This window comes from Sebastes fasciatus, chromosome 2 (assembly GCF_043250625.1).
Source record: "Sebastes fasciatus isolate fSebFas1 chromosome 2, fSebFas1.pri, whole genome shotgun sequence".
In the NCBI taxonomy this organism is placed as follows: Eukaryota; Metazoa; Chordata; class Actinopteri; order Perciformes; family Sebastidae; genus Sebastes; species Sebastes fasciatus.
This window is the reverse complement of record NC_133796.1, coordinates 17,946,209-17,970,061: the sequence shown is the minus strand read 5'-3', so window position 1 is coordinate 17,970,061 and position 23,853 is coordinate 17,946,209. Positions and strand designations below refer to the sequence as shown.

At 41.6% G+C, this 23,853-nt stretch overlaps 1 protein-coding gene across 1 annotated transcript in view; it reads right to left on the bottom strand.

The window, feature by feature from the left end:
• Window positions 1-23,853, bottom strand: part of ush2a (Usher syndrome 2A (autosomal recessive, mild)) — a 230,542-nt gene that overhangs the window by 200,661 nt on the left and 6,028 nt on the right. The window contains exons 5-9 of the mRNA XM_074625260.1: window positions 22,227-22,395; window positions 6,462-6,597; window positions 1,846-1,909; window positions 440-541; window positions 67-256 (exon numbers count right to left, since the gene is read on the bottom strand). Of these exons, the coding sequence (XP_074481361.1) occupies window positions 67-256; window positions 440-541; window positions 1,846-1,909; window positions 6,462-6,597; window positions 22,227-22,395 (661 nt within the window). The remainder of the gene's footprint in view (window positions 1-66; window positions 257-439; window positions 542-1,845; window positions 1,910-6,461; window positions 6,598-22,226; window positions 22,396-23,853) is intronic.

Below are 23,853 nucleotides of genomic sequence, written 5' to 3'. Positions count from 1 at the left end.
ATCATTATTGTGGAATAATATGTGTGTATGTGCTTAGTTGCGTGCGTGTATCATGAGATGTGGTACCTGGTATTGTCCATTCGCCAAATCCACAGTAATAGTGACTCCTTCATCCAGTTCCTGTGTAGTCATGATCTTAGAAAGCCATGTGGTGCCCATGTCCTGATCATTGATATAACTGATTGGATGGGCATTAAGGTTGAGCCTTAGCACTCTGTCATTGGTGGTGTCCTCAACACCATTGGGAATGCAGTATCTGTTAACAATGAAAGTATAAGGTATATTAACTGTGTACTGGCGTTCAACAGGGGACTGTCTTTTTTCTGAACACTAACTAGAGAGACATTGAGAACGAACAAAAGTCAGGCTAATCAACAACAAAAGCTGTTAAAATCTAAAGTCCACATTTACATATACAATAGAAGTTGTGATACTGCACCTCTCAACTAAAGGGTGAACTCTGGGGTGACTGGGAGGACAGCGACACTCTGACTGGGCATGGAGCTCCGGCAAGGCCCCTGAGTACACCTCCACAATTTCCCTGTTAATACAAGAAACAGCAAACTTTATGTAACTATAATAAAACACTGAAGCAAAATATATTCATATGCATAGTAAACTGTAATGAAAAAGGGACCAGGTTGCTATGGTATGGCATAAAGTTAAACATTGCTTAAAAGGTACAGTGTGGTTGCAGATTTGCAACCAACTGAGTACCCCTCCGCTCACTCCTCCCTTTGCGGTAACGTGAGCCGCTGAATGCAAAACTGTGGTAATGTCGTTCACCTCGCTCAGAGGCCATCGTTTTCATAATAACACTACTTTAAAAGCAACAGAAGTCAGACGGTGGCTGACGGTACCACAGTTTTGCACTCTGCGGCTCACGTTACCGCAGCTTCACAAGCGTATCGGAGAACTACGGTGGCCTTCAGGTAACGTTAAAACACTAAAGCCTCTCTCTAGAGCCAGTGTTTGATTTGTCCATTCTGTGCTACTGTAGAAACAGTAGAGAGGACCTACATAGAGGACCAGCACACTAATGAAAACATAGTTATGAATATTTTATTCAATTTCTGCCAATAGAACCCCCGAAATGTTACAAACTGTTCCTTTAACGATTTAGCTGTTTATATGAAATTTTATTTTACCCAAACTACACAGCTATGATTTATATATAAAATAAAAATAAAATAAAAACATTTGAAACACCAAAAGAAAACAAAACACAGATTCCCAAAACGTGGGATATGGACTCTTAATACAATCTAAACTGTGCAGTGATCGTAAGGATGACAAAAATGACAAAGACAATCTTAAGGCACCTGTTGACGGGCCTTTGACATGTAGTGCAAAGTGGAAAATCAAAGGCATAATTTGAAAACTCAATCTTTCATTTTGTCTTACCCCCAATCTTGATGAGAGAGACTTGTACAGACTGTGTGCAGTACATCACTGGTAAGCAAAACACTAATTGCCTTGTATTGAATTCTCAGGAAAATCCTCTGGAAGCAGTATGGATCTTAAGATGCAACGATTAGCCTTCCCCTTCTTTCCTCTGACTGTCTTTCCCTTTATCGCTCCATACGGCTCCTCTTCCCTTGTTGTCTTTAATCTATAAAGTATCTCTGTCTATTTCTCCTCATTTCTATCCCTTCCTCACTTTATTCAATCCATCTATAGCTACCAATTCCCCTCCTTTTCCAGTGTCAATCACGGTTACATTCCTTCACCTCTAACCTTTTCTTTCACAATACTCATTTCCTTTGGTCCTTCTTTGATTCATCGTTCTTTCTCTCCCCATAGCTGCTCATTACCTGTCTCGTTGCCTTACTCTATCCAACTCACCTGTTGGTAAGAGTAGCAGGATAAAATCTAAAGTCCTGCATCCACCCAATGAACTGATTAGACCCTGGAGAGATGAAAAGAGAGGAGAAAAGAACATAAAGAAGGTGATAATGGGTTTGTACTGAAGGCAGTGAGTGAGAGGATTTCACAGTGTTTAGTAGATTATCTTATCAGTTTCTTGATAGCAGCTAAGTGAGGCTGCCCACAGCTGCTTATAATGGCCAAGTTCATGATACAAAGCCAAACAGGATCGGCCACAGTCTACATTTGCTTCCACTGGAGAGCAGAAGGGCTTATAGGGACAAATTCATTAGCTTGGTTTGAGGCCAGGGCCAAAACAGGTCTGTCTAGGGATAACCAAGTATTACCCAAACCCTGTGCTTCACAGGGTTTACTTATTGAAGTGTTTCCTCGCTGTTTTTAACTGAACCGATTATTGTATTGACGTCTGGTCAACGTAACTTAAGGGATAATGCCCGACAAGGTGTCCATCATCATGATAATGGACACCTCATCAGGCATTATCCTGCTAATACCATGGTCACTTGCCAAAGAAAAAAGAAAATTAAGAGCATTAATTTATGCTCTCATGTGTTTTGCAACCAAAATCCAAAGGTTTTCACAAGCCATAGATCCATTTCCCTGCCAACACCTGAGGGGTTTGCTAACACCTGGAACAATCATTACCGTCCCAAAAGGTTTTTATTTACTCCAGTAAATAGGACGAACCTCAGCTATGACTTGGTAACAGGAGATATTTCTAGTCCGCTCAGCTTATAGAACCCTTTGGCTCAGTTACAGGCCAAAATGACAACCTTATGCTAGTAAAGATTCCAAGTCAATAGCATTGCATAGTATGGTTGAAAAACAGCAAATATCAAATGACAGTATGTTTAACAACAAGACTAGCCAGCTATCCAGCCATGACATCATTTTCAAGAAATCTTAAATTAGCCCAACGCTAGCATATAGCTAATGTTATGCCAGCAAGATTCAAAGTCAACAACATTGCGTACGGTGTCCCCCAAATCAATATCAAGATATCTCGAACAAATCAGAGGCCATGTGTAATGTTACTGTCAGTCGCAGTCTGAAGTAACGTTAGCGAGTCAAATAGTGAATGGGATGTGAGACGATAGCAACTCGTGTGTTAGAGTCGCCACCCTGTGGTGTTCAGAGGATGAGGCACTGAAGGACTAACGATGTTTTTTGTAGCCTGCACATTAATTCAGAACGGCGAACTGACAGTTTTACTGGAACTACTTTACCCTGCAGCCAATCAGAATTGAATATTCACCCAGACGATGTTATTATATCATATAGAACGTAGGACGTCTCCAGATTGGAGAGACTGGAACTTGCACATTTGGTGCATTTTTCTTGAAAAATCAAAACTGTTAAAGGTGTCTACTAATCAATTAATTACATATTTTCTAAATATACGAGTCTAACAAGTGACAACACATATTTTAGCAGGAAAACAGAAGGAGAGAACTCTGACAAAGCTGTCTGATGGCTGATGATGAGAAAAAAGGATCTGCAAAGAGATAAATGCAAATATGTTGGACAAGAGATGCCACATATATCAAATATGCCAAGATACTAAAGTCTCAAGCAAACATACACAGGAATATCTCAAACATACAGTATGGGCACAATGTCCAGACACACATGTGGATACTGGACTGCACACAAGAAACACCATCAAACACATAAATGAACACAGGCAAGCCCCCAACTCATCTCCACACACAACCATACATACGTGACAATGTTGGACAGAACATAAAGAGACCCACACAGACGATGGTGCTGGTCCAAACAGAGCCGGAGTCTTTTAGTGTCCAACAAACTTCTATCTAGTTTGACAACAACTCTTAGAAGACGGATAACGTCTCTGAGCATCGACAGAAACGCTGCCATGTCTAGCTTTGTCTGTGAGAGTGTGTGTGAGTGTGTGTTAGAGGCTTTACTGTGTGTATTCAAAAAAAAAAAAAAAGCATCCTTAACTTTAGAAAATGTATGAGTGAGTGTGCATGTGTGTGTGTATTTGCATTTGAGAGAGACTTTGCCATGTTTGGCCCAACTACAGTGTGAGCGTGTGTGTGTTGAAGGGGTGTATGTGTGTGTCAAACAGAGAGAGAGTGTTATGGGATGTAAGTGTGTTCGAACAGTGTGTGGTTGTGCAGCCTTAGGCTTTGGCTCAGGATTTCTTTAGCGTGTGGAAATGGGATTATGCCTTCCTCTGAAAAGCACTCTCCCTATTGTTACTGGGATGATGCAAGGTATAAGCCTTAATTCTTTCTTCTCTGTGTAGGTCTCTGTCTTCTCTCTCTGTGTTTCACTTTCTGTCATCCATCGCTCTCAGTTTCCTCTTCTGTGTTTTAGTGTTGTTAGAACTGATGACAGTTAATACAGGCGACAGTGTGATTTTTGTCTCATTTTTTTCTCTCTGTCCTTCACTGGTGAGACCCGTGGTTACTGGTGGCAACAGCAAACTCCTAGTTTGTCAGAAATGGAAAATGTACAGTACAGTATATGGTGCTTCCATCGAAAGCACTTTACAATACAGAGATAACAATGGAGCAACTGGTGCATCTGTTTACAGTGTGACCAAACAAACTCACATTTTTTAATGGTCTTTTATTGGCCTTTGTCCATCGTCCCATGAGCAACAGCAATCTAATTTCATGCTGCACACTGGCCAGGTACTTTTGCATACAACAAGAGTTGTTTTCTCACTGAGAAGTTAGAGGTATGTATCCTATTGCCTGCAACTCTGTTTTTCTACTTGCTTCATTACTCCCTGCAATAATTAGAACTGATCCGCTTTAAAAAAATTTAAGTAAATTACAATGTCTTGTTTTGGAGACTCATTTTTCAACAATAGCTTTAACTTCGCTGACTAACACATTGTGTTTCTTGAGACTGCTTCACAATAAAAGCCACCTCGTGCTTTTAATGTGAAGCAGCAGTAGGAAATGTTTGGTTTGCATTAGCAGTAACATAACAGCTCTGACGTGGCTGCGAGAGAGTAAAGAGGAATCAGTGAGGCTGATATCAATGAGATAAAACTACAATCGCTGGATTACATGCTGCATCGTTTCCTGTGAATCCCTTGTGCGTGTGAAGGCAACTTTTACTCCACCAGTAACATTTATAATTAGTAAGTAGAGAAGTAATTCCAGAATGCAAATACATTGAATGGCTATCGCTGAAAAAACACTGACCATAAATAGTATCATATCTTTTTGTTTGATTTCATGAAAATCTTAAGGTCCCATATTGTCACAAATTTGTGACCATCTGAACTCTAGCATGATTTGAAAAATCTCAACCACACCCAATCAGCTCTCTCAGAAGTTCCTAATGATCTGTTATTACCACTCTCAATACAACCGATCATGCCATCCTTATCGGCCACTTTAAAAATGTGGTTGATATTTAAAGCTCTGCTCTTGACAACTTCTCGCTGTACTTATCAGACACACAGTTTTCAGTTAGAAGGGTCCCCTCCAAAAACAGACATAGTTGTTAATCAATACATCTGATCAGCATTCACATAATCAATCCACTGATCAGAATTCCAGACACAGCCCCAGGTTCAACAACCACACACACACACACACACACACACACACAGTCTCTCTCCCCCTCAAGCCAATCACTTGCATTGATCCCAACCACTGATGTGATCTCCAGCTGATCAGATGCTACCTGCCGTGAACTAGGGATCAATGCCTGATAAACGAGAAGAAAAACACTCGTTTATCACTCTGGAGATGAACGGATATCATTTTTCTCTCAATTTCTCTCCTATTGACTCTGAGACGGCTCCCAGGCACCGCCAATCAATCACAGATGTGTAGTTGAAGGGGGATAAAGGCTGGGAGGAGGATAAAGGTGGAGTAGTCATTGACACCATATTTAGATATACAGACAAGATAAACTACCAGGTAATTTTTCTCCACTTGGAGGAAAAACGGGTTCTTCGGGACGGTGGTTCTTCTGAAGGAGGAAGGGACTGATTTCAAGTCTGAAAAACAAACGTCCTCCCTTGCTATTTGAGTTTTCTGCTGCAGTTTTATACATTTTTAAACATTGATAACTGATTCTCGTTGATTACTGGGCTGGCAGTAACTGGAACGGATTTACATTTTAAATTAATTTAGAACTAAATTGTTCCTCTTTTTTTTTTTTTTACTGTTTTATAATTTTGATACGTTTAGAAGATATTTTAATGAAGTAGCATTTAGGAATCTGAGCATTGAGCATCTGAGGAATCTGAATCTAATGCATCCCTAAAACAAACTTAAAACTTAAATTTCATTAGAATCGTCATACAGGTAAATACAGTACATGAAATTTGACCACTGCATTTAACCCATCTTAAGCATTTGGAGCAGTGGGCTGCTGTAAAGCGCCCGGGGAGCAACTTGGGGTTCAGTGTCTCGCTCAACGACACTACGACATGCAGACAGGAGGAGACAGGGATCAAACTACCAACCCTGTGGTTAAATGACAACCCACTCAACCCACTGAGCTAAAGCTACCCCTAACAATGTAACTTATCACATGTCAAAAACATAACAACAACAAAAGACAGTCATCTTTACCGTTGGAGCTGAGTCCCACCCACATAGCACCATCCTCGCTGATATCAGAGAGCCTGGAGGTCAGAGGTTGTGTGTCAAATGGCGTCCCATCCTCCTCAAGCCCATCCAGGAATAGACTCACACGTCTGTCATGGACCTAAAAATCAGTCAGAGTGAGACACAAGACTGTGTTGACCAGCTTGAACTCAGGCTTTGCAGTGAACAGTCAACATTTTCTGAAGGAGCAAATCAAAAAGCATCATCACATTGTGAATGATAGAATGTGTCAACCAATCAAAATGAAATACAATATACAATACATCACTTTGTTTCCCTTTTTCAGAGAAGCATGAACATTTGATTAGGATGAGGAAGGCCTGAGCAGTCACAAAGTGTGATTTGATTTTATTAAAAAAAACTTTGTTGATTTTTTATAACAGCATCTATGTAAACTGTATACCAGGTTTGGGGAGGGAAAAGCTGAAAGATGATCACTTAATAAATCAGCATTTACATAAAGCATCACTGGCTACCATTAACAGTCTCCGAGCACCACAGTGGATCCTACATGTAAGGGAGCGGCCTGAGGGGCAGATGCATCAGTAAAGGCCCAGCAGCAGGTTACTGCTGTAACACACAACGTCTCAGAGAGAGAGTGGCAGCTGCTCAGTGTGTGCGCATATGGGCATCTATCTACAAAAGTGTACGCACGCGCCACTGGTGTGTTTTTGCATATCTATGCATGTGTGTGAGTGTGACCATGTGTGTGTGAATTATACATACGGCTAATCTTCCAGCTCATTTCCCCAGTAGCAGAAAGAGCCTCAGGCTAAACTGCCTCAGCCGCAAATTAGCTTTCTGTTTGACCAAAAATCTCCTCTCCACTCCTTTCCTCTCTCCTTTCCCGATCTGCTGCATGAATATTAAAAACTGCACGGCAGACAACATCGTCAAAGCAGGAGCAGCTCCCCTTCACATCAAACCCAGGAGAAAAGAAAGATACTTCCATAAGAGGGGCTCTCCCCCCCACCCTCCCCCAAAAAAACTTTAATGTGCCCTGTCCTACTCTCTCCCTTTACCCCATCTCCAAATCCTGTTTTTGGGAAACACACTGTGGGACCACTGATAAACGTGACTCTCCCTGTCTTACTAGAGTCCCCCTCTCCTTCTTCATCTTTCTCTCTTCAGCTCTGGTCCTGCTTGCTTTGTCCTTTCTCCTCCCCACGAGGTCATTTGATTTCTTCACCTTTTTTTTCAGTTTTTGAGTTCCCTCACCTCGTTTTCATCCGCTCCCTCTCTCTCCCTATTTTTCATAACCATCTTTACTTTCTCTTCCCTCTCAGTCGACGACTTCCCCCTCTCATCTCCCGTCCTGTCTCTTTCCCTCATGTTTATCTTGCCCTGTCGCTCTCACTTGTTGTCAGCTCTTTAGGGAAGTTGAAAAGGTGTGAGGAGGGAAATAAGTCCAAGTCAAAAAACGCCTTTAGGGGATGAAGGCAGGCCCAGACAAGTGTCTGCCTCTCAGAGGATAGTTAAGACGCCCAGACAGACACTTTCATGATGGCTGATTGAAGACTAGCAAGCGCATGAGAGCCGAAGAGAGAGCGCAGGAGAGAATAAGAGTGGAAAAAAGGAAGGGGAAAAAAAGAGACAGGAGGGAGAAAAAGAGAAGTCAGAGAGCGGGTGTAAGAGAGGGAGCTAGAAGAAGGGCCCTCTTTAGGAATCTCTAAGCCGGAGCTGTGTGGCTCTTGGGGAGATGTGAGGCGGTTGTCAGGCCTGATGTAAATGAATCCTGAAGCGCTTCATCCTCCTTAGCCGCCACGCGCCCTTTTGAAACGCAGCCAACTCCCCTTTGTTAGCTTTCACAAACACTTTCCCTCTGTTTTTCCCTTTCCCCATCCATCTGTATTTTTACCTCCTCCTTTCCTCTACCTCCCTTTGTCTCTTTTAGCCAGTGTAACTTCAGAGCTCTTTTAAGAACAGAGGGGAAAAAAGGAAAAAGAGTTCTTTAGTGTTGATAACTAGTCTCATTTGGACTGTGTCCACTAAGTCCAGAGGAAAGAAAATTACTACTTTAAACTATACCTATCCTCTTCCCTTTATACTGAGGATATGTATTTTTTGAGGTCTTTTAACTAAAGCACTTTACGGTACCGTCACTGCATGCATTTTCAGATAATACTAACCCTACAATAGAGCCCACTAACTGCAGTTAATATACGCGTCATATGGGTGCAAAAGCTCACATGAACAAAGACGGAGACTGACAAAGACTGTTAAACCGTTCAGTGGTTTAACAGTTAATATTGTAAATGATAAATGGACTTGCATATACAGTATATACCGCCTTACCACTCAAAGCGCTTTAAACTACATGTCTACATTCACCCATTCACACACACACACACATTCATACACTGATGGCAGAGGCTGCCATGCAAGGTGCCAATCTGCCCATCAGGTGCCTGCCCATCTAGCCTAAATACTCATTTACACACCGATTGCCCAAGGACATGTTGACGTGGAGGAGCTGGTGATCGAACTGCTGACCTTCCGATTGGTGGAACACCCTCTCTACCTCTGAGCCACAGCTCACCCTAATGAGCAATGGAGAGGGATTTGTACCGAGGATGCCGTTCGACGGTGTAACAGTTGATAGGGGTCCCCTCTCAAAAACAATACAATACACTACTAATAAGTCCCCGACTGCATGAACGGTTGTCAAGAAAATCGAAGGACAGACAGACATACAGAGACTCCTTCCATTTTAGTTCGATTCCCAATAATAATCTTTCATTGTGCAAAGTGCACCAATAACACCGAAGCTACAGTTAAATGTTCCTTTAACAATTGTGATCGCAATATCTGAAAAAATAACTGGGATATTTTCCATAATCATGCAAACCTAAGCTACAGGTGGACATTCATTTCATACATACTTGTTCATTATTGCTCTGAGATATATTTGTTTCTGCTGCTTTGCTCTTCTTTCCTGCAAACTCAAACTCTCTGTCCCATTAAGATTGAAGCAGAAAATGGAAGGAGAGATGGGTTCAGCAGGGTTCAATCCTGGGACAGCTTGGATATTGAATCTAACCTCTGCACCACCTGTGGTCTCTGCCACTATTCATGGCTCCATTAGTACCTGGCCTGGTTGCATGTGGTTTTCTCCTGCAACATTCCTGCAAAGTCACAACTCTAATAACGGACATTAAGCGCAGTTTTACATTAAATTGTTCCACATTTTATAATATTTTAGCTACAGTTATTTTGGGACTTTTCTGTGACCAAACTGATGGCTGTATAATTGTCAGTGTACGGCATCATCACCAAAAAGGAGTATAGAAATGTGTTTTTTGTTTTTTTAAATGTGGCTATAAAATGATATACCATGAAATATTGTATCTCTCTTCTTCTGAGGAAAGTTTCATTATTATCCTTTCCTTATTAAACAATTTCCTTCAATGGTTTCTGTGCTCTTAGGGAGTTTCAAGCACCCTTTCCCTGTGCACAACCCAACCCACTGGCAATGTTACCACCTAAGCCTCTCTAAAAGCCCAGGGAAACCCTGAGTGGAAAGCTTTTAGTGATCTGTAGACTGGCATTTTGACTAAAGCTCTTCTCGATTTTCACACTCCTGCCAAGCCATGGCTCAGTACACAGTGTGGACAGCAGTGTTTCTTCTAAGCTCACTTTGTAGCTGTGGGCCACAAAAGTAAGAGGAGGTGGAGAAAATATGAATAAAATTAGCCCAAGTTTCCCGTTCCAGTCATATAATATTGAATCAATAATAAATTCTAAAATATAACAGTATAATATAGAACATTTACTTTTGTAACCACCATCGAACAAAAATAAACCGCTGCCTCTATCTTGTAGATTAAAAATGTATTGCTCTGTAAAAGTAAAGAGGAAAAGTTTGTTTTGAAATCTTGTATACATCACAGGCTAGAATACTTCATTAAGAACAACTTGTGTCTGATGGCCTACTTAGATCAACCTTTTCTTTTAAAATGTAGGACAGTTCAACATATCCATACAAAGGGTCATATGATCTCATGAAAAGTTATTAATTTTTTGTAAGTTTTCCTGCAAATATCCAGCAACACATGACATATGAGTCAATTTCCGCTCATTACATGCATACAGTCTTTTCAAAATAAACTTCCGGCTTCACAGGAAACAATTTGGTTAGGTTTAGGCAACAAAAATAATTGGTTAAGTTTAGGAAAAGATCGTGGTTTGGGTTAAAATAACACCGGAAGTGGCGTTATCTTAAATACGGAAGTTATATGACAAGTAAATCAACGTTGTTTTCTGATTTCACACGGGGTACACCTGTCTCCTGGGCAAAAGTCTGGTGTTTTTTCCACCCGTCCTCTTCCCTAATTACAGTGCATTACTTTTCATAGGTATAGCTACGAATGGTGTACCTCAAGGATAGGTAGGGAGAGGAATTAGGTGTCTATGGGCTGCAGCAACACTTCCATATGACCTGGGTCATTTTCCATGAACTTGATCCAATCGCTCAATTTACCACACTGAGAACATGACAGATTTGCCAGCATAGTTTTCAGGTATGTAAGGAAAATTGAGGAGCTAACATCTGTATCTGATAGTAATATTATTTATCAATGACTTTACTATTGTCCAATCAAAACACAAGATGCAGATCTGTGTCATTTGATTGTTAAATGCTCAGCAATGTATGCAAGCATATTGCTTTCATATACACATAAAACTCACATTTGGTTGCAGCAGACTGTAAGCCGTTATTCACTCTAAAATTTAGTTTTTGTTGCCGTAATAAAAATGTAGGGGCGTTTCAGATAGACAGCTGTAATACTGCAGTTGCAGACCAGATTAAAGCTTTTCAATTCATCAACCACAACACACAGAAATTCACCCGACTACCTCTCATTATTCTAAACAGCCAGGTGTTACGCAAAAATCTGACATGGTGCAGACACATTTCATCTGTATGTGGAGAAGGAGTATCTTAGCTGCCGGTGACAGTCTGAGGTCAAAGTAGATGAGAGGGACCTTAAGGATGACTAATACTGGAAACCAATTCTAGATACATATTTTACTGCTGTCCGATTAGTCTATTAGGTGCTAAAGCAGTACAAGGCTCTATGCAGGAGCTTAATGTTTTATACAGTATGTGTTTGTGTGTATGTGAGTGAATGCAAAACACCAGTTTACACACACTGCACTGTTCCTTTTTGACCTTTCTCACAGATGATACTATTTCCTTGTCACCCATATTTTTCTCATCCACCCAGCCCACCTTCTTCTGATCAGCTCCTTTGCTCTACTCTTAAGATTATATTTTTATTGACAAATGACAAGAACACATATAAGGAATTTACATCTCCCTCTTCTGTTGGCAGTTCCCTCTTTTTCTTTTAAGGTGAACATGGGAACCAAAAACAGACGAAACACACAAAGAAACAACCACAAAAACAAAAGTGAGAGAATAAAAACAAGAATGAACTCATCCTTCCCACCCATCCAAAGTGAACAACTGTCAACATCTAGAAGGTGCAGTAAGTGGTATACATACATGTACATTCATTCAAACTTGTGCAGTAAAAATGTACTTAACTTTTCATCACATTCATCTTCTCCTCTAACTCCCTTTGCTCTAAAACCCCCGATTCTTAGTTCCTGTTCTCCAACATCCTCTCTCTACAGTAAATCTTCTATCGCTCCTCTCTTGAACTCTGCCCAGCCATCTTTTGTTTTCTTTTACTAAGACCTTCCCCTCTCTTGTTGCTCCTCTCATGCTTGTCTGCTCTTCCTCACCTATCTCTTCCTCTCCTTTTAACCTCCTCTAATCCCTGACTCCCTGCCTCTGCCCCCACGCATCCCGCCTCACCAAACTCCCTCCACGCAGCCGCTCTCCTCTGGATGTGTTGCCCTGTGACTGACATGCCACTCACTGATAACGCACCTCATTCCACAGCCAGTGAAGCTGTCATTGGAGGGGAGAGAGTCAGAAAAAGAGTGAGAAAGGAAGGAAGAAAGAAAAAGTAAGAGAGACATGATGGAGGGAGGTTGGAGTGAAGAGTTTGGTGAAAGAAGAAAAGCAGGATACATGGGAAAGAGAGTTATTTTGGAAAGTATACAAGGGGAGCAAGATATAGGTGATGTCGCAAGATTGTTCTTGACATCATTGAGCAAGACTCTAAAGAGGGAGAAATTACAATGAGGAAGAATTAGAACATATATATTGGGGGGAAGAATGAAGCAGTGTATGTATTAAAAATTCAAAAAGAAGGTGTCCTGGTGACCAAGTGGTTAAGATGCATAACACATAACCACAACGTCCCCCGTTTGATCTAGGTTCTCTCTCTCTCTCTCTCCTTCTATTTCCTGTCTATCTCAACTATCAACTGTCAAATGAAAGAAATGCAAGAAGACATTGAATAAAGATTGAAAAGGCAATAAGGCACTAGGCAAAGAGAGAGAAGGGAAGGAAAGAGAAATGTAAGAGGCTAAATGGAGTAGAATCCACGGTCAATTAATGTTTTTTACTCCTCACAAAGCTGTCTTTTTAGAATATTATTTAATAATCAGTGTTATTAAAAACAATTTGGGTTTTAACAGGGTTCAGGATCTTTAAATGATTCAGTAATGAGCTTGAGTCATTTAAAAAACAGAATCAATGTTAGTTAAAGTAATACCTAGGTCATTTTAAATTCTAGAGGAGATAAGGAGGTTACATGGAACTAAATCATTTCAATAATAGTATCATGCTAAAGGAATAGATGGGAAAAAGTAAAGTTGGGACCGGGAGATGAAAAGAAGCTGAAGAAAAAAGGAAAAGGAGAAAAAAACAATGGCGCAAACAGTTCTTGCACATTCCTATAATGGAAGTTATATATTTACATTACCATTGGTGCAATTGAAATCGCTGACTCTGCAACAAATGTGGGCATAATAGGCAATGATGTCATTCTGCAGATGCAAAAGCTCCTATCAGCTCACTTCATCAAAACCTGACTATCAATAGCTAAACTGAGCAAACTGCACAGCCATCTAATTAGCTAACTAACTTATACAAGTGTTTTACTGAAACAAGATAAGATAATAAATTCTTTTGGTCAAGCGTGTTTGTATAAAATGTACTTGAACTCAAAGACAGATCCAGGCCCACTTTTCCAAAATCATCTTAAGGTTAAGATGATCTCAGCTTGACAGACTTACAATCGGACAAAGATTATCTGAACCTTAAGATGATTTTGGGAACCAGCTTGCTGGATATTCCTCCTGTCCTCCAAATACGAAGCAAAGTGAGTGAAATCAAAAAGTGTAATGTGACTTCATGCATCCCCAGCTCTACACTTTTGCATCCCCAGGCATATTGTCACCTTTCCCTCTCTCTTTCTCTCACTCTCTCTCTCTCTCTCTGTACTGTTATCTCTCTCCTTGTTATTCACCCTTCGAGCCTCTCCCCCCCTCCTTTACTCCTCTCCCCCCTATATACTTGCCCTTACCCACTATGAACTGTTAGCAGCTCTGATGTACAGCCAATATTCTCTCTATCATATTAGCACGGCTGCAGTGTGTAAAGAAAGAGATAGGAAGAGGAGGAGAGGAGGAAAGGGAATAAAGAGAGAGAGAGAGAGAGAGAAGATGGAGAGGAGACACATTTGTTCTACTCATCTCAGCGCTAAAAGATACAATTACCTCTCACAGCATATTATCCATGTTTTATACCAGCCCAGGGCCCCATGCCTTTGCCTTGCCGCGCTCACCCCGTGTAAGGCCCATATTTTAACACTAGCCATGACAGTTTATTTAAGAAAAGAAAATTGTCCCCAGGGAGATGGAGAGGGGGAGAGAGGGAGTGTGTGTGTGAAAGGAGAATGAGAGGGAAAGAGGGAAGGACAAAGAAGGTGGAGGGGGGGAGAGAATGAGAGATAGATGAGGCAGAGAGAGAAAAAGAGAGAGAGACAAAATCATCTTCAAGAAAAAAAGCAGAGACAAAAGATAAAGACAGAAAAAGACAGCGAGGGGACCTTTATAAGGTGACACACCAACCTTTTAATAAAGACCATAAGTCTCTGAGACTTTTTCTTTCTGAGCAGAAAGCAAAGAGGGGTCCCATTTAACAAACCAGAGACATCCATGAGAGCATACAAGGAAGGAGGAGCTCATACAGTATCACGCTGCAAGAGGAGAGAAATAAGACTTAGTAACAAGGATCAAGGGCTTTTCCGATGGCACTTTTGGCCGCATCGAGTCAAACCATGCCGTGCTGATTTGAATTTCCATTACCAGTTTTAGTGTGCCAAGTTGTGCCGAGCCTCGCATGAGATGGACCTTCTCCGGCCCGACCCGCCTCCAAGGCGGGTTGCGGTGCAGGGCACCAGAGAGAAAGAGGTTTTTAAAAGCTCTGTGTTCAGCTTTGTAGCTTCTAATCGCTGTGGTTTGAACTTTAGTTTCTCTCCTGCGTCCGTTTGTACTTTCAGATATCTGCTTTATTTTACCATTTCACTTTCAGCTGTACAAGTTATTGCTGATGAAAACCCAACATTTCCTGATTTTGCTCTTTCATAATAGAAACTTTTAAATAACACAAATAGCGGGAGACTTTTAGTGTGAAGAATATAGGAAATTAAATGTGTTTATTCTATGGTTTAGCCACCGTTTTACAACCACTCCTTTGACAACTAGTCAGCCATGGTTACACACACCCTCAAAACGGGTAGCCCTGTTGTAATGGAGATGCAAATCCCCGCCGTGCTGGGCTGACTCGCCGAGTCAAACCGAGTCAAGCCAAGTTAAGCCAATCCAGCCCAAGTGTATGGAAAAAGGCTATTAGATCTTCTGCTACCCGACAGGTCCTGACAAAGTATCAGGTTTTGGGTCATGTTGTTCCTTGTAGTTTCAGGCTCTGGTCAGGTTTGGATATTTTCAAAAGTAATTCATTAAGAAAATTCTCCCTTACTAAGGAATCACACTCTGAATCAAAGGAAGTACCAATCCGACATTTTCTCTCCGACTTCCTATTATGACACCTCAACTTTGGGTTTCTGCCGATTCCGTGTACCAATCCAATACCATCGCTTTTTGTTTCCCAACACTTAAAATCTGTATTCCTCACTGCGACGGAAATCATTTAACGTAAAGTAATGACATGATTGAAGTAATGTAACTGTTAGTGGAAACACAGAATTTTACTGAAACTAATGCGGACACAACATGGCCTGATATCCAATCCGTTTAAAAATGTCCGTATCAGTGTACAGTGGAGTAGAGATCAGATCATTGCATCCTTATCTCTGTTCCAACAGTTTGCTTCCATGTATGTAATATGTTGTCAGTAGATATACAGTAAATGCGTAGCGGGAAGAAAGAATAAAACAAAGCAAAAGCATTGCATCAGATGTCAGGTTGGGTTTGAGTCTAAATTTGGAAGTACCAGTCGGGTTCAGTCAGGTCTGGTCTTAAAGACAGAGTTAAGAGGGTTCCGGTCTCAGTTTCAGGTCAGTGCAGAACTATGCCTCCAGGCAAGAGCATTAGTTTGATATTCACTGTTGAGCATCTTCTTTTTATAACATTCTGGTCTTTTCTTGAATTTATTTTGCTCTTAATAGGGTTACTAACCTATGCCATGGAACTTCTACTTTAGCAGGGATATTTCTAGAAAGAGCAGGTTAACTTATCATATGCTCTTTGGTGGATCCTTTTATCCAAAGCACCTTGCAGCACCCTTGCCGCATACATTTTTAGCACTCATATCTCACAACTCCAGTGGGAATGAAACCCCTAACCCTGGCCGTGTTAGTGCCTTGCTCTCACTATTAAGCTGGACCAGACTGCACACTGGCATAAAACACTGATGTAAAATAAATAAAGAAATTAATTTTAGGACAGAAAACCTCATCACCCACACACACACACACACACACACACACACCTTTCTCTCCCTCTCTCTCAGTATGTAATTGATGCCAGTCTCGTGCCCTTTCGCCTTCTGTGCCAGCGGGCAGAGGGCTACCATAGAGGCGTCCGCTTCACCCCTACATAACAACCTTGCCTCACCTTCACACACATGCACACAACCACAAACACACACACATAAATTTACTGCATTTAGTGCACAGGCATGCACGCAAACACACACAGAGCCCACAGAAACATGCACAAAAAGTGCCGCCATACATATGCACACAGTGTATGCACATGCACCAGCACAACACACATTAACTTTCAGTCTGTCTCACAATCTGTCTCTGTCACTCCAGGTGGGACAGAGAGAACAGCATCGGGACAAGTATATGAGACGGTGTGCAGTGAGTCTGCATGTGTGCAAACAGTATAGGGTTACAATATTTATATTGTATACAATAATACAATATTAGGGTTGTCACGATTACTCTTGCCGCGATAGTCGGTGTTACCGGTGGTATACGGTGGTCGATGACACACTAATTACATTACGTACCCACCGCCCCCATCATCGTTTTGCTTTTTTTACAGAAATAAAACCTATTTAGTGAATTTTCGGGTATCAGCGCCGTGTTATCAATACATTTACCTTCCTCCAATATTTCTTCTTCTTCCAATTTTTTACTGACAGAGGAGAAGGAAGAGAAAGAAAGACAAACCCAGTCTCAGATAGAGTGGGGCAATGAGGCACATACATCTATGCAAAAATGAAAGAAAGAAAAAGATGGAAAGACTGTGGTGGTGGTATTGGATCAGTCGGTGCAAATTAGTTGCCTTCTGCCAAGACGAGACCAGTCCTTATACAGACATACACACAGGCCAGAGCCTTCCAATGTAATTGTGCGTGAAAACATTCATTAAGCTTATTATGGCATTCAGGAGAAGTTTTAGCAGCCAAACTGTCTGAGAGCAGAGTAGTGAAGCAGATGAGCTGTCAGGGTCTAGAGAACAAATTGTAGATTAGATAGGAACAACTCCCTCCAATAAATATATAGATGAATGTGTGTGTCTGTGTAATCTTGACTTGACCTTAACTCACTATGACACTCAGACACTAACCCACTTACCCTCTTTTTTTCATCTTTTCTTAACAATTCTGTTTCTCCACTCCTTTCTCTGTTTTTAGCAACAGGTAAGAAAGACAGACGCAACCAGCCGTTTCTCTGTGTAAGTGTGTGTGTGGTGCTGTGTGTATGCGGAGGCAGTGCGTACATCACTAGTTGGTGTGTTTAATGGTAAGAGAAAGAAAAAAAGTGCATGTACGTGTGCGTACGCATGAGTGTTAAACATTCATGCTGCTGCGTTGGGTCGTGATGGGACCGGTGTGACTGGTTGTCCCTGACACTGCCTCATCCGATAATGCTGATTTGCTCAGGCACTAACAGACGGACCCCTCTGGGGGTCCTCCAGGCACACAGTCAATCACTGGTACTCCAAAAGATAGTACTCCAAAGCTATTTAAATCGCAAACTCCCTTCCTTTCTCTTCTTTCCATCTTTTGCCATTTCTTTTTGCCACTTTCTTTACTTCTCTTTACACTGAAACCGTCTTCTAGATTTCCCCTAACTCCCTGACTTACAGTACATCTTCAACTCTAAGCTTTTTATATATTTTTTCTGTTTCTTCCCCTTTCACTATAATAATAATAATACAACTGCACAAAGTGCAAGACATTAAAATAAAGAGGCACACATAAAAAGCAAATATCCTCAAGTTGATTAAAAAAAATATTTAGAGCCAGCACTGAAAACATTTTGTCCCTGCCCTCCCACTTTAGTGTCTCCACTATTGCTCTCTTGCCCTCCCCAAACCAGAACCACAACAATTATTGTAATACTATAATAAATGCCGTGTTGATTAGGTGACAAGACAATGTAAACAATGAGACCCAATGATGTACAAATAACATAACTTCTATTTCTGTCTCTCTGTAACTGTCAGGCTGCATTCACACCAGATCAGGCTTTGCGGCGATTTGCCACAGGGTTGTGCGGCATTGTGGTAGATTCACTTAATGGCCCATTGACTGCATGACGATTAACGTCTTTTGTTCCCTCATGGCTCGGTTGTACACAAAGACAGTATAACATATGGACGTAATCTCTGTCTGTGATGTCACCCATAGGTTTCTGAAGAGAGGTTGTGAGGCTCAAAGTGGGTGACGACAGTCACAGCTAATCCAAAAATGGGCAAAGAGGTGGATCATCGGTGGAGCTGAGTTGGGCCCGGGTGACGTAGCAGAGGAGACAGCTAGCAGCTAGCAACCTGAGATGGCACACACCTGTCAAAGCGTCCGCGCTCTCAATTATGCCTAACTTTAAGCCTTAATATAATCAAGCAAGTTATATAAAAATTCACCCTCTGTACAATTGTCATGTACAGGGATATTAGCTATAGAGACCAAGGCCGTTTTTTGTACCAGGCTGTAAACATGTATATTTCTGCTGTAAAGTCGGGCATTTTAACATGGGGGTCTATGGGGATTGACTCCCTTTTGGAGCCAGCCTCAAGTGGCCATTTGAAGAACTGCAATTTTTGGCACTTCTGCATTGGCTTCACTACGCAGCACCGGAGGTTGTTGCTTGGTTGTACAGCTTTGGATCGCCAGATATATGATTGGCCACTGCTGATTGATTCTCTTTCTACTTTTCTACCCCCTGCGGCCGCCGCAACGGCAGCCCATACGCACTGCCCCCATTCAAAATGAATGGGAGGACTTGTGTTTTCGTCCCACACCGCCGGATCTGGTGTGAATAAAGCCTTAGTCATTGATTTTCTTCCTTGCTTATTAGCTCACTGACACTGCAAAAGCAAGCCTGCTCCTCTCAACAGTATAGCATCTACATCGGATTAGTCACGTAATAGTAAATCAGGTGAAATGACACTAACAAGAGCCTCTAGTTTCATGGCGGTAAACTGGCGATAACAGCCAGCAAATTTGCAGTCTTGATGTAGCCTCCCATTTGCCCTGGCCCGCACCACAACGCTAGGTGTGGTGTTTCTGATGTGGGTGTGTTATGAATATCTCACCTACTCTTCGTCTTAATGTGAAGAGGCTCTGGATAGGATGTACAGACTTTGTGCAGCTCATTATTTTCCCTACGGCAACCACTCAATTCAAGATGTCAATGCCCAATGCTGCCCTCATGCAATCACAGTACTGTGAAGCACTTGAGATTTAAAAAAAAAAACACCCACAGAGAGAACAAGTGTTGTTAAATATGTTAATTACACACAGATCATCAGCCACTGTAACACCAGTAGGACCGATCCCGTCTTCATCCACAGCAGTAGTAGAGGTAATTTTCTACGTACATGGAGAGCTACCGATTAGCCATAAATTCTACAGAAATGTACAGGAAAGTGAATCCCACTGTAAACTGACGTCGTAACCATCACTTAACAACACTGAGCCACCTCCCTCACTTTCCCCCATCTCCTCTCCACTCTCAGTCCCTCCCTCCCCCAGGCTACCTTTTCCTCCACTATTCTCGACATCGTTACCATAATCAGATAAGACAACTACCTAGGGAGCACCAGCATCCCTACAGCACCTTGCTCCTGGCACCGGGTGTGTACACGCGTGCATGTGTGTGTGTCAGTGTGTGTGAATTGCTCCTGGCACTTGGAAACCCCTTTTGACTGTCTTTTTTGGTGTTTTGATCTTTTCAAACCGACAGATGACTGGTGTGTGTGTGTGAAAGGGAGAGAGAGAGAGGCGTGTGTGTGTGTGTGTGTGTGTGTACTGTATGTGTGCAGGAAAGGTTTCTAAATTACCCAGCTCCTTCATGGGGTAATGTCTGTATTGTGGCTGACAAGTCTGCTACAAATTACTGCTGAACTGTGAGAGTGCGAGTGTGTATCTGTGTGTATGAGTGAGTGATAAGTAGATAAGCGTGTGTGCATGCACGAGAAAGGGAGTATGGGAATGGTGTTTGAGTGTCGAGGATGATTATGTTATTCTTCTGAATGGTCAAAACAGATCACATCACCATACCATTAAACGAAAGGCCTACTGATTCACAAGAATGAACACACACACAAAGTTTCAAAATGCCTCCAAGCACACACAACACACTTTTAGCAAAACACCTGCAAGCCTTACACTTTTCCATGCCTATGTGGACATGTTCAACACACATAGAGTACAAAGACATATATAAAAACCTGATCCCTACAGGGCATACACACATACTGTACACACACATACACACACACACTTGCTACCAATTGAGCCATAAGCAACACTACATTTAGCAAACAACACATTGGACTGCCAAATTACTGTACCAGACATCAACACCAGTCAGCCAACCAGTAAACTAAACTGTCAAGTTAGATCTTCTGGCTCGGCACAGTAATTGAAAGTGCTGGTCAACATGTATAACTTCCTCATCCTTGGCTTAACCCTCTAGCCTTGAATCATGCTTTAAATCAAACTACAATTGATATTCAGTACAATCGGTACATAATTTATCTACCTGCATCTGGCAACTTAATTTGAATTATGACTTATAAAAATAAAAATTTGGGCTCAAAGATTATACAGATAAAAAATAGACCAACAAGCAACTTAAGTAACGGACACTTGTAGTGATAAAAGGCTCGTCATTGTGACCATGTTTTCTCCCCAAGTGGCCCTGGTGTAATTCAGAGATGCTGAAAGAGAAAGATTGTCCAGTGGAGTAGTCGGTAAAATGATACTCTTCAACAGACCAGAAACACACACACATGCACACAAACAGGGGTTCATTTGGGGCCTCGAGACTCTCTCCACTTCACCAGCTGCCATTTCAGAATGATCAGAGCTTATGAAAGCCTTTTTTTGTCCATGCCAGCCTTGTATTTCTAACTTCTGCCTTCTAAAATTTCTAGTTGATGTACCACTTAGGTCAATTGGTTATGGAGAAATAAAGGAAAGGAAGAAAACACCAGAGAGAAAATAAATGCATATATTGTCATATTACAGTACTCAACGTTACAATGAGTAGGATTTGTCATCAACACAGCACTCAAAGTTGACCCCGCCTCATTGGCTCAACGAGGGTTAGGGCTCTTGTTTTGGAACGAGCTTAATCCGCTTGGCATTTCACCTCACTATATTAGCGTTTTTTCGGCACTGAAATATTATTTACAGGATGTCCAGTGTACCAGAACAACACCTGAACAACAAGATAACAACGCACTGTGTTATCTGAAAAAACACATTACAAACATATCCAAGCAACAAAATTAAACAACCTTATAGGAGTACAACATCAATTTCTGTGTTTTACACAGAAAACCATTAAAAAATAACCACAGACCTAAATAGATTAAATAAAATAAGTAAAATCCAGGTGTTCCAGGTGTTTTGAAGTCAGTTTTCCATACAGGACATAGACGTTTTTGAAAGTGTTGAAAGTGTGAGGCATTGTCTGTCTGTGTATGTGTGTCTGATGTAATGTGTGTACCCCTGGCCCCAGCAGCTGTGCCAAAGCAGATGTTTGCCAGTGTAATTACCACAAGCTCGTAGAGAGGAAGAGAAAAAGATGGACAGAGAATAAAAGAGGGAACACAGATAAAGAAGAAGATAGAGAGACTGTAAGTCTGTGATAGAAGGAGACCATTCTGCTTTCACAACCCTTATGACAACAGTTAAACACAAACCTGATGGTGCTTGCACGGTAGATTGATTGAATTTCATGCACACAATCTCACCTATGGATGCTTATATTTGCTCATTATCATGTGCCTCTCATATTGACCGACTATGGCATGTTTAACAAGGCAGTTTTTCTTTCATGCCACCATCGGGATCATGACACACTTGAGATTTGTTACCTGCAAAACAAGGTGTGTCCACTTCTCCAGTGTAAGCCTCCCCTCTGTTCTGAAGCTGACGGTCAGAGGAGTCTGCCTGCGGGACTGACCATAAAGCAGGGTGACAGCCTGCTCGGACACTGTCACAGAAAAAAACAACCGCTCCCCTGAGCTCTTCTCCAGCAGCATCCTGAGGGAAACAAAAACACACGCATATACGCAACACAATTATTTCAGCATCAATAGACAGTCCAAACAGTCCATTTAAATATCTGGCAGTGATAAGTTGTTATAACTTAACTCAGAGGGAAGGAAGAAGGAAGATGGACTCTAAAACCCATGGAATCGAATGCCACTACACACATTCCCACACACAGTCTCTCATCCTGACATTTACACATGGAATATCAATATTTTACATGACTGCTAGGTTTGAGCTGCTACACTGGGTGCAGACACTGACACACACCCTCCACGTGTCATATTAACCACCATCACTGACATTTTATGGGAAATCATGACTTTTATGAACCCAGAGCCACATACCCTATAAATCACAGATAGATGTATGCATGAGAAAGATACCATATGTATGTATGTCTGTGCATGCATGTGAGTGTGTGTGTGCCTGTGGGTAGAGACAAAGAGATAGAAAGACAGATAGAGATAATACGTGCAAGAAGAAAGTTAATCCAAGTTGGTTACTTACAACAACTAAATTGATTTACTGGACTGAAAATTATTCTTGTGTCAAATTTGTTAATTTGGTCCATAAAATGCCAGAAGATAGTGAAAAATGCCCATCAAAAAGCCCAAGTTTACACATCTACGGTGCTTGTTTTGTCCAAAACCCCAGTTTTCTATCATAGAAAACCAGCAAATACACATATTTGAGAAGCTGGAACCAGTAAACTTTTGCCATTTTTGCTTTAAAATCGTATACTTTTTATATGATTAGTCTATTGTAAAAATTGTTGTATAATTTTCTGTTTTCTGCTATAATTTATTCAATACGTCGCTTAGGCAAGGGCAGCACAGTGTTGCAGTGGTGAGCACCGTTCGCCTCACTGCAAGAAGGTCCCCGGTCCCCAGTGGGCAGGGCCTTTCTGTGTGGAGTTAACATGTTCTCCCCGTGTCCGGGGTCTCTGGTTTCTTCCCACCAACAAAACATGTATCACCCCGGGTGGGGGTTGCATCAGGAAGGGCATCCGGTGTAAAACATATGCCAAATTAAATATGCGGGCCGCGTATCCGCTGTGACGACCCCTAACGGGAGTAGCCAAAAGACGAACAATAACAACAATGTTGCTCGGGTAAGGTGAGGTGATGGTTGGGTAAAAGACAAGTTGTCAAAAAACTTCAAGCAAGATGCACTTTTACCCGATGTTGTCCAGGTAGGACAAGTCTAGTGCATGTAACCAACTGTAAATAAATATCTACTCAGAATAAGAATCCTCAAACAATATAAACGTGACTTTATAATCAGTTTGTGGAAGTGAAGCCACGGTAGAGTAAAAACTATAATGTGTAAGAACAGGTGGCTGGCTCTGTTCATTGTTCAGATGAGGGGAGCGATGTGAAATCATAGAGAGAGGGGGAGACAAAGAGAGAGGGGTGAGGAGAGATGGACAGAGGTGAGGATAGAGAC